We start from the raw sequence: 11127 nt of genomic DNA on the forward strand, positions 1-11127 counted from the left end.
TGTGTGGTCCATCTTATAATACTCTTAGATATGTGAGTCTTCCTTGGTCATGTGGGATTGGGCCTATCTTCCAACAGTTATGGGATGAGAAGTAGAGGCATGGTGCACGATCTGGGCTCTTTCCAAATTTCAATAGGACGAGTATCATATTGTGGGACAAAAATAACTGGAGAAGATGGACTAACCTCAGTTGGATCCAAAAACTCAGTAGGTGTGGAGTCAGCCAGTGTTTCTGGGGGCTGAGTTGTTTCTATAGCACGGGGCCCAACCGGTTGAGGATGTTGTGGACTCAATAGCAGAATGATTAATCCAGAGATGACGTGGATGAGTCAGTGACTCAGTGGAGTAGTGAAGTACCTTAACCCGTTTATGTTCTTTTAAATTCATGAATGTCAAGTAGGGAGCCCACGAGGGTAGTATTGTAATAATCTTAAACAATATGCTCAAGCCTTTGCCTTAAGAGGTCATCGAGAAGACAGGAAAGGGAAAAAGAAAGTTACAAGGGATCTGCGTTCTCCTTCAACAAACCAGGGTCAGCATTCCCTTGGAAACCAAGGTGCAGACTCCCTTTGACGAGCCTGGTTATCCTCATTCTATATCATCCATCTATCCTCTTCTCTCACGTTAGCCATTCCATTCCGTGTTCCTCACAAACCCGTCACCATAGGTAGACCAAAAAGGTCTCGGCATCCTAGTTCTACCCTTGATTTAAAAGAAGACCTCTCCCATCGTCGAATCACTCAATCCATGGTCAGAGACCATAACATCTTGGTATCAGAGCAGGTCAATATGGGAGAATAATCCAACAACGCCGAGTTGATAGCAAACATCAGAGAAATGATGCATGTTGAGAGAGAACAGAGCGATGCCAGAGCAACAACAAGACAAGAGGAATCCGAAGAGTGTTTGGTCACATTGTTGGACAATAGGGTCACCCAATAGGTACAATTACAAATTGACAATTTATCTAATAGACTATTTGATATAATTGGGGGAAATAGTTCCAACCCACAGGAGGGGGAAAGGAGCCCTGTGGCCAGGAAGGGGTACCAGTATGTTGGACGCACAGAGCCACTAGTGTCAAGGGGGAATTTGAGTCCTAGAGGGGGGACCATCCCGAGATACACCAAATTGGAATTCCCAATTTTAAGGGATCAGAGGACCCACTGATATGGCTCAACATGTGTGAGAAATTTTTTTCTCACCAACGAACTGCTAACAGTGACAAAGTGGGATTGGCTGCCTTCCACATGCTCAACAAAGCACAGCTATGGGGTCATCATATAGAATTGGCGTATCTCGAATTAAATTGGCACGAATTCAAAGATTTATGCTCCATCTGGTTTGGGCATCCGACTCAAAATAATCCCCTGGGGGACTTGGTGTTGCTACATCAAATCAGCACGGTAGAACTGTACCAAAAAGCCTTCCAGAAGAAATTGGCTAGGGCTAGCAAGGTAGTCAGGGTGGACCAGCAAATCAGCTTGTTTACAACCGGCTTGACAGAGGCCCTTCGTCTAGAAGTGGAGCTCCTTGCTCCTACGGATTTGGCTTGACCTATGAATTTGGCGAGAGCACTTGAAGCCAAACAAAAATTCCAGGCAAGCAAACCTCCATGGCCGGGAGGAAGATAGTCTACAAGCACCCCACACACAACAACCCCATGGTGCAACTCAGTACCTTCCAGTTCTCCTCAAGCTTCCAAGAGAAGTCCATCTCAACTGGCATTCATCAGAAAATTGAACAGGGTAGAGAAGGAAGACAGAAGGTCCCGAGGCTTATGTTATAATTGTGATGAAAAATATACCTTTGGACATCAATGCCAGAAATTGTTTTGGTTATAAGTAGAGGATGATGAGGAGGAAGCCCTTGACAACACCGACCCAGTAGAGGAAGAAAATGAACCTGAAATTTCTCTCCACACCATTACCGGCCTCCAATCCACCAAAACAATGCAACTATGTGCCCTCGTCAATGAAAAACCACTCCTCAGTTTGGTTGGCCCTGGCAGTACTCATAATTTTATAAGCTTCAAAGCGGCTTAGCAATTGCAATTTCCAGCGTAGCCTCATCCAACAGCTTCAATTTCAGTGGCTAATGGAGAAAAACTTCCCAAGTTATGGGATCAGTAAGGCAGTGTTGTTTTCCATTGAAGGTCATCCATTTGAGGCAAAATTTCTGATCATACCACTAGCAGGATTTGATATGGTTCTTGGAATTAAATGGCTGCAAGCTCTGGGGCCCATTTTGTGGGATTTCTCAGCCTTGACCATGAGCTTTGAGATGGCAGGCCAGAAGTACACTTTCCAGGGTAGTAAGACTGAAATTCCTCCACACTTACAAGTACTCTAGCAGCAGCAGCCCTCGGCCACGAAGTTAAAATTTTTTTTGGAGGATTATGACAAGGTCTTTCAGCAACCAAAGGGTCTCCCACCTCTGAGACAGTGTGACCATATAATTTCATTGAAGGATAGTTCTGATGTGGTTGTGGTGCACCCCTATCGATATCCCCATCTCCAAAAAGATGAAATAGAAAAACAATGCAAATTGATGCTTGAGCAAGGCCTCATCCAAAGAAGTACATCCCCTTTTTCTTCGTCGGTCTTGTTAGTCAAGAAACAAAACAACACTTGGAGATTTTGCATGAATTATAGGGAATTGAACTCCAAGACTATCAAAGACAAGCTCCCTATTCCAGTTGTGGATGAGTTATTGGATGAATTTCATGGAGCACAAATTTTCACCAAGCTCGATTTGTGCTCAGGCTACCATCAGATCCGTATGTATTCTCCAGATATTCACAAGACAGCATTTCAGACACATCATGGCCACTTTGAATTTTTGGTCATGCCCTTTGGTCTCTCCAATGCTCCATCAACATTTCAGGCTTTAATGAACGAGGTATTTACCAATTATCTCCGCAAATTTGTGTTAGTATTCTTTGATGACATACTAATTTTCAGTAAGTCTTGGCCTCAACACTTAGAGCATTTACAACTGGTTTTTCAATTGATTCGATCCCACCGGCTGTATTTAAAGAAGAGCAAGTGTACATTTGGGAGAAAACAAGTAGTTTATTTGGGGTATATTATTACAACGTCATGGGTGACAGTGGACCCCAAAAAAATTACAGCTGTTACACAGTGGCCTCCACCAACCAATGTCTATGCTTTACGGGTTTTTTAGGCTTGGCTGTAAATTATAGAAAGTTCATTGCCAACTATGCGAGCATAGCAGCACCCTTGTCCAACCTGCTACGTTGCAATGCATTTGTTTGGCATGAGGAGGCCAGCACAACCTTCCAAATGTTAAAAACATCCCTTGCCACAACACCGGTCTTACAATTGCCTAATTTTAAAGAGCCTTTCGTGGTTGAATGTGATGCATCAGAAGGTGGTATCGTGGCAGTGCTGCGATAATCCAACCATCCCACTGCCTATTTCAGCCGACAACTGTCACCACATCAACACAAGTTACCAGCATATGAGCGTGAACTGATTGGCTTAGCAAAGGCAGTCCACCATTGGCGTCCCTATTTATGGGTTCAATATTTTCTTATCTGTACAGACCACTACAGTTTGAAATATTTGGTAGATCAACTTATTTCTACATCACCTCAGCGGCAGTGGATCAGTAAATTGTTGATCTTTGACTTTATGGTGGAACACAAGGTAAATTGATTATAGCAGCGGATGCTCTGTCACGCAGATCAGAAGACTCACCACAATTATCTGCCATCAGTCATCCCATGCCAGTCCTTTTGGACACCATCAAGGAGGCCCATAGGATCTCATCAGAACTACAAGACCTCAGTCAGCAAATTACAGCTGGCAACATGCCATCCGATTTGACCCTTCTTGACACCCTCTTTCTCTATAAGAGCCACAACTATTTGCACCATTCTTCTCCTCTCATTGCTACAGTGGTATCTTCTTATCGTGAAAGCTACCATGATGGCATTCAGAAGACACTCATGCGGCTTCGCCATGATTTTTATTGGGCTGGTATGAAGATCTCCATTACCTCCTATGTAGCTGCTTGTCAGGTGTGTCAGAGGAATAAGGCGGATAATTTATCACCAGCAGGGGTACTACAACCGATCCAGCTTACCACTCAGGTATGGGCAGACTTATCCATGGATTTTATTGAGGGACTTCCGAGGTCTTTCGGGAAGTCTATTATTTTGGTGGTCGTAGACAGATTATCCAAATACGGTCATTTCATTCCATTGGAACACCCATACACACATTGTGCGCCAACAGGACATTCTAGAGTCCATTGTCAGTGATTGGGATGTTTTTTTTACTAGTCAATTCTGGCGGGATCTCTTCAAATTCTGCGGCACCAAACTCAATTTTTCCTCAGCATATCACCCGCAAACTGATGGCCAGACCGAAGTACTTAACCATACCATTGCCATGTATTTTCGGTGATTGGTTGGTGACAGACCCAAAAGATGGTGGACTGCATTCTGTGGGCAGAATATCCGTACAACACCTCTTTCCACATGGCTTTACAAGACACCCCATTTCGTATAGTGTATGGCAGAGACCCTCCCAGTCTCCTTTCATATGATCATGGCTCCACCAGAGTCGATGCAGTGGACAAGGCCCACATTGATCGAGATCAGTTGTTGGCCATTATTTGCCAGTGCCTCAGCCAAGCCCAAGCTTGTATGAAAGACTACAATGACCAGGGTCACCGCGACATTTAGTACAACACAGGTGACTTTGTTTGGCTCAAACTCCAACATTACAAATAGGCTTCCGTAGCTGGATGCAGGCACAAGCTCTCGCCCAAATATTTTGGGCCATTCAAAATTACTTAGAGAAGCCAAGATCCATGATCTATTCCATGTGTCCCTCCTAAAGCCCTTCACAGGCAGCTCCTCACCCACACTCCTGCTCTCCCACCCATTGAGGATGGCCAAATATCTTGCTTGCCATTCAAAATTTTGTAGGCTCGCCAGAATCCACACAGAGGAGAGGTGTTAGTTCAATGGTCTCCCACAGACGCACCCCGCAGTATTCCAACAGGTCAACCACACGTTCAAGCTTGCAGACTACCTCATTTTCCAGGAGGGGAGTGATATTGTGGACTCGGTAGCAGAACGATTAATCCAGATACGAGGCTGACAAGTGAGTGACTCAGTGGAGTACTGAAGTACCTTAGGTAGTCTATGTTCTTTTAAATTCATGAATGTCAAGTAGGGAGTGCACGAGGGCAGTATTGTAATAATCTTAAATACTATGCTCGAGCCTTTGCCTTAAAAGGTCATCGAGAAGAAAGGAAAGGCAAGAAAAAATTTACAAGGGATCCACATTCTCCTTCAACGAACCAGGGTCGGCATTCCCCTGGAACCCAAGGTGCAGACTCCCTTTGATGAACCAAGTTATCCTCATTCTCGCCAATCCCTCTCTCCTCTTTTCTCACGTTAGCCATTCCATTTCATGTTCCTCACAAACCTGTAACCATAGGTAGACCAGAAAGGTCTCGTCATCCTGGTTCTACCCTCGATTTACAAGAAGACCTCTCCCATCGTCGAATCACTCGATCCATGGTAGGAGACCATAACAGAGGAGAACCTGGTATGGAAGATAAACCTGGAGGAGCATTATTAGAATAATATGGAGAGTCTTCAAAGAATTTGACATCCCTAGACACAAGTAAATGCTGAAGAGTAAGATTATAGAAAATATAACCCTTTTGTGTATGAGAGTATCCTTCATAGATTTTGGATCAAGTTTACCGTGTCTTGGGGAGGAAATATGGACAAAACATTGAAAGCCGAAGACTCTCAAGGGCAGTGAAAAAGGATCATCATTAGCTAATAAGTGAGAGTAGGGAATTTTTTTCCAAGAACGGAAGAGGGTAACCGGTTTATAAGAAAACATGTGGTAAAGACTGCATGTGGCCAATAAAAGTATGGAACTTTCATGGCATATATTAATCCACGAGCTACCTCATGAATATGAAGGTCCTTCTGTTCGGCTACACCATTTTTTTGAGGGGTGTAGGCACATGATGTTTAGTGAATAATGCCATTTTCAAGACAAAACAAGTGAAGATCTTTGGATGTGTATTCTTTGGCATTATCCAACCGAAGGACTTTAATTTTCTGCCCAAACTAAGTGAGTACCATTTCATGAAAAGATTTAAATATCAATGGTATTTTAGAGTGCTCTTTAAAAAAAATAACCAAGTGGTACGAGTGAGGTCATCAATATATGCAATAAAATATTTAACTTGTGAAATGTTGGAGACACTCAAGGGTCCCCATATAGTATGAATTAATGAAAAAGGAGAGACACTTTAATTTCTGGACAAGGTGAGTATGTAGACCTCTAAGTTTTACTCATTTTACATGCTTCACAATGAAGGTCTGACCTTGCTTTAGGAAAACTATGATGAAGAGATCGGGTTGACGGATGTCCCAACCGGTTGTGCCATAACTTGGTTTCAGTGTCACAGGTGGATGTAGTATTTATTTGTGGCACATCCAGGTAGATGAACCCCCACTCCCCCCCTTGTTCACAAAATCCACCAATCACCCACTTCGATGTAAGATCCTGAAATACACATGAAGTGGGTGAGAAAGTGATAGAGCAATTAAAATGTTTGGTGAGCTGACTAATTGATAAAATATTCAAAGGGAAAGTGGGAACAAAAAGGATATCAGTGAGCAGAAGTGATGATGTAACAGAAGTGGATCCTTGCCCTTTAACATTAATCTATGAACCACTAGCAATGGTAACAAATTTATGTTAAAGACAAGGAGAAACTGAGTATAGTAGATGTCTGTTACATGTAAGATGCCCGGAGGCTCCTGAGTCAATTATCCAGGAAGAACAAGAGGCAGAAAACATACTTGAAGCGGTGGTGGTAGCGGTTGGTGAAGAAGTACTTAGGGAGGACCCCATCTTGGTCTTCATTTTCTAGAATAGTTCATAGTTTTCATCAGTAAGTGTATTTTTTACAGTTGTTGTGGTAGATTGCTCCACTTTTGTATCACTTACTTGTTGGAAGATAAGCTCAAGCCCACACGACCAAGGAAGGCCCACACTACCAAAGAAGGCCCACAAGATTGGCCCAAGCCCATAAGCAGTAGGACCCAAATGATTACCATGAGCTGGCATCCTTATCACATCAGTTGGAAGCTCAAGAAGGACTCACAAAAGTATCTTATCTTATGGTCACGTCAAAGAAGAGTTTTAGTTTGAGTTATTTTTGTCTTTTATCTATATTGAGTTATTAATTATGTTAGGACTTAGCTTTAAGTGTTAGAGTTTGGGTGTAATTGGGACAAGGGTAGTTTTATTGTAATTGGACTCTACTACCTTCCTCTATTATAAATAGAGGTTCATGTACTCTAATTACAACATATTATTGATGACAATGAAGTATTTCACTTTTCCATAAATTCAACACGGTATCAGAGCAGGTTCTGTGAGTTGACTTGGTCAACTCACGGAGGTAATGTGATCCTTTTCTCTAAATCCTAAACCCTAAGTCTAGGTTCGTAGTTATTTTTTTTAGTCCCTATACCTATAGTTTTTCTTTGTATTTTTTAACTTGATACGGAGTTTTTAATACTGAAATATATATACTGAAGGAAAGATAATTTAGTCTAATTTCCAAATAAAATCATTTGTTCCAATTGGAGTTATCTACAGAAAGATGTCAACATTTGAATAAGCGAAGGTCAGATTGAAAAAAGGTTCGAGCAACAGTAGCAATCTTTAGATTTTGAGGTATTTTTTGCTATCAAGAACTAGAATTTATATGGAGAAATATATGTCAAAGTAAATATCTGTAATTCTTTTCTTTTACCTATTCAACCAATTTTTTTTATCTGAGTTATCTACAAAGAGAAATCGATATTTGAGGCAGCAAAGATCGGAATTAAAAAGAGGTTAGAGCTGTAGCAGAAAGCCTCAATTTCTAAGGTATTTTATGCTATCAAGAAAGAGACTTTATAAAGAGAATTATATATAAAAAGAAATATACGTAAGTCTATTTTCTTACCTATTCAACCAATTCTTGGTTTAATTTTTTTATAAGGAGATATTATACTTGGAAGAGTCGATGGTCATTCTGAAAAAAAGGAGAAACATTACTTTGTTCGGCCAGATGACAGAGACCAAAATCTATCACATTATTTATCTTCTGATAATTATATTTTATGAAGTGAAGTTACACTTTGATGATAGGTATTTAAGTCTACTTTTATACTGAGAAAATTTCATGTTAATCTGATCTATATTTAAAGAAATATTCCCATTGGAAGAATCAAAGGTTATGCTGGTATTCTGTTACATTGATAATCCGAATTTAAGCCAATTATTTTGTGCCACTTTTTGAGTTGATATATCAGAAAATGTCACTTCTCCCTGGTTTGAGGGCTTATTTATACATCTCTATTATTTGGGCCTATTACTACATCTATGATATTTGGTTCAAGCTGGGATCACTACCATTACCTCCCAATATGAGGGGCTATATTTTATTCCATATGTTGTGGATGAGTTTATGTAACCAAAATATTCAACAAAAGGGGAGCACAATTTGAAGCTTCTGCATCTAAGAAAAAATATTTATATTGGATTATGATTATTTCATGGGTCCTTCTACAAGTTTTATTATTTTGGTTCATGTTATATGTGTTGGAAGATGGTCCTGTTATAATCACCTGCAACAATTATGTCTCTTTGGGGACATTATTATTGAAGAAGTGGTGGACTCATATCATCATTTATTTTACCCTGTCAAAAATATCAAAATTATTTGTGGTTGGGAGTCCATGACGAAGGAACTTCATCCCGTCAAAAATATCAAAATTATTTGTGCTTTGGAGTCCATGACGGAGGAACATCATCACCATCAAAAATATCAAAATTCTTTGTGGTTGGGAGTCCATGATTGAGGAACTTATTATTACATCTATGTTATCCCCCCTCCCCCCCCCCCCCCCCCCCCCCCTCCCTGTACTGGCTTTTATTACTACTACCACTTGAGAGTCGTTGACCTATGGAAGGACACGGTGGTGGACACTTCAGAGCAATGCCGATAGACACACTACCGATCGAAGACGGAGTGTGCCCTACATCCAACATTAGGACTGGAGTATGAAGCAATGGCTTACAAGCTAGGAGTGATTTTTACTCTCACTTATATTATGCTAGTAGGGCCTAATGAAAGGATGCAACAGCGTGAGAGGGAATGTTGGAAGATGTGCCATTTTATACAAAAATATTCTATACATCATTTGCAGCAAGCTGGGAGTTCATGTTGTTCTCTCACCCCCAGCTTGAGGGGTAGTGTTGGAAGATAAGCACTAGCCCACACGACCAATGAAGGCCCACAAGATGGGTCCAAGCCCATAAGAAGTAGGACCCACAATGATTACCTTGAGCTAGCATCCTTATCACATCAGTCGGAAGATCAAGAAGAACTCACAAAAGTATGTTATCTTATGGTCACATCAAAGAAAGAGTTTTAGTTTGAGTTATGTTTGTCTTTTATCTATATTGAGTTATTTAATTATGTTAGGACTTATCTTTAAGTGTTAGAGTTTGGGTGTAATTGGGACAAGGGTAGTTTTATTGTAATTGGACTCTACTACCTTCCTCTATTATAAATAGAGATTAATATACATTGATTACAACAAGTTATTGATGTCAATGAAGTATTTCACTTTTACATAAATTCAACATTACTTTGGCTTTGTTAGCCTTATTCTAATTAGCCTTAAAACATATTTCTCGAGAGTGGCCCAATCTACCACATATAGAGCATTCCTTTAGGTGAAAACATGTGTCTCTAGTGTGGCCATATTCCTTACAATGGGTGCATTCCTTCCCATCTATTCGGTCAAAACCAGTAATTCCACCTCTTCCTCTTCCTTCTCTATAAAATTTGCCTCAGCCTCGGCCTTGGTCATATGGTGTTCCCCTCTGTCCAGAGTACATAGCGGATGGTATTTCAGTAGTAGAGGGAGAAGCGTCTGGAATACGGAGAAGTGTAGCACATACATCATCAAAAGTGGGAACCGCGAAAGAGCTAAGAAGGTGAGTCTTAGCTACTTCAATATTTTTTTTAATGTTAACAATGCATATGGCAGTTATTAATGCCTCTTTCTGTTTATCTTGGCCAAAGATATTTGTAGAGGTTGGTTGGGCCAAATTCCATTCTTGAAGAAAGCCTCGAAAGCGGGCCAAATATTCATGTATATTGTCTCCTTGTTTGGTGTCCTTTTTTCTGGCATATCCAGCATTTACACTTGCTCGGGGGTTTCCCCTTCAGGCAATATGCATTTACTGGATGTGGTTGGGCTAGAGTTTGTTCTTTTTCTAAAGTATCTTTTTTAGGAGTATACCTAGATTTTGAACTACTTTGTATCCTAAATTTTTTCTTATGAAATTTTTTAGGATATTTTCTTTGCTTTTGGTTATAGGTTTTCCAACCATAAGCTCCTACATTTTTGTTCTGGTTGGAACAGCATAATGTTTGCTTATAAGTTTATTAATTTTCTTTTGTAGTTTTTGAGTTTCACAGAGGTTTGCCAACATGTCTTGTACAAACCTGTGCTTTCTTCCAAAAGTATAAAAACCTAGGAAAACGTCCATGGTTAAAGCAGGAAACTTTGGGTTGTTTTACCAATATTTTACAATGTAGTCTTTTTCGAAAATAGTCGCAAAAGGTTCTGGCAATTTTGAATAAAAGGTGGGCAGATAGGGTTTTTTATCAACTTTTTGTAGTTCATAGAAGTAACGTGCAAATTCGTAGTAATACTTCTCATAAAAATAGATGTTACAAATCTGTAACTTATTTAGTTTTTGAAGAGTTTCTAAACGTTTTCTTTGTTTAGTATACTCATTGCGAGCTTCTAGGGCTGGATGTATTCCTAGAAATTATTTTGATATCTTAGCCACTAATCCTTTTAGTATTGAGGCTATAGATGTTGATGTAGCTATTTTTTGGTCTTCGAGAAGATTGTCCCACCAATGAGCTATATGACCCTGTAGGGCATGGGTAAAGAAGTTAAATGCAGAATCTTTGTCCCGTGATTCATGCATATTAACAGCATTGCTGATACTTCTTTCCCATTCTTTGAGGACTTTTTCTCCA

At 40.3% G+C, this 11127-nt stretch overlaps 1 protein-coding gene across 1 annotated transcript; it reads left to right on the top strand.

The window, feature by feature from the left end:
* The first annotated feature begins 1181 nt into the window (after nt 1-1181).
* Nucleotides 1182-1556, top strand: LOC137963164 (uncharacterized). The gene has a single exon (XM_068810336.1). It carries the CDS (start codon nt 1182-1184, stop codon nt 1554-1556), a length of 375 nt encoding a protein of 124 aa, XP_068666437.1.
* Nucleotides 1557-11127: the final 9571 nt, after the last annotated feature.

Source organism: Aristolochia californica, unplaced genomic scaffold (assembly GCF_029961685.1).
Source record: "Aristolochia californica isolate CCGP_79_NKW_82.1479 unplaced genomic scaffold, dmAriCali1.0.hap1 SCAF_4, whole genome shotgun sequence".
Lineage (NCBI taxonomy): Eukaryota > Viridiplantae > Streptophyta > Magnoliopsida > Piperales > Aristolochiaceae > Aristolochia > Aristolochia californica.

Coding starts and splice junctions, on each gene's coding strand:
- LOC137963164 (XM_068810336.1), top strand. CDS start 1,182: ATGTGTGAGAAATTTTTTTCTCACCAACGAACTGCTAACAGTGACAAA.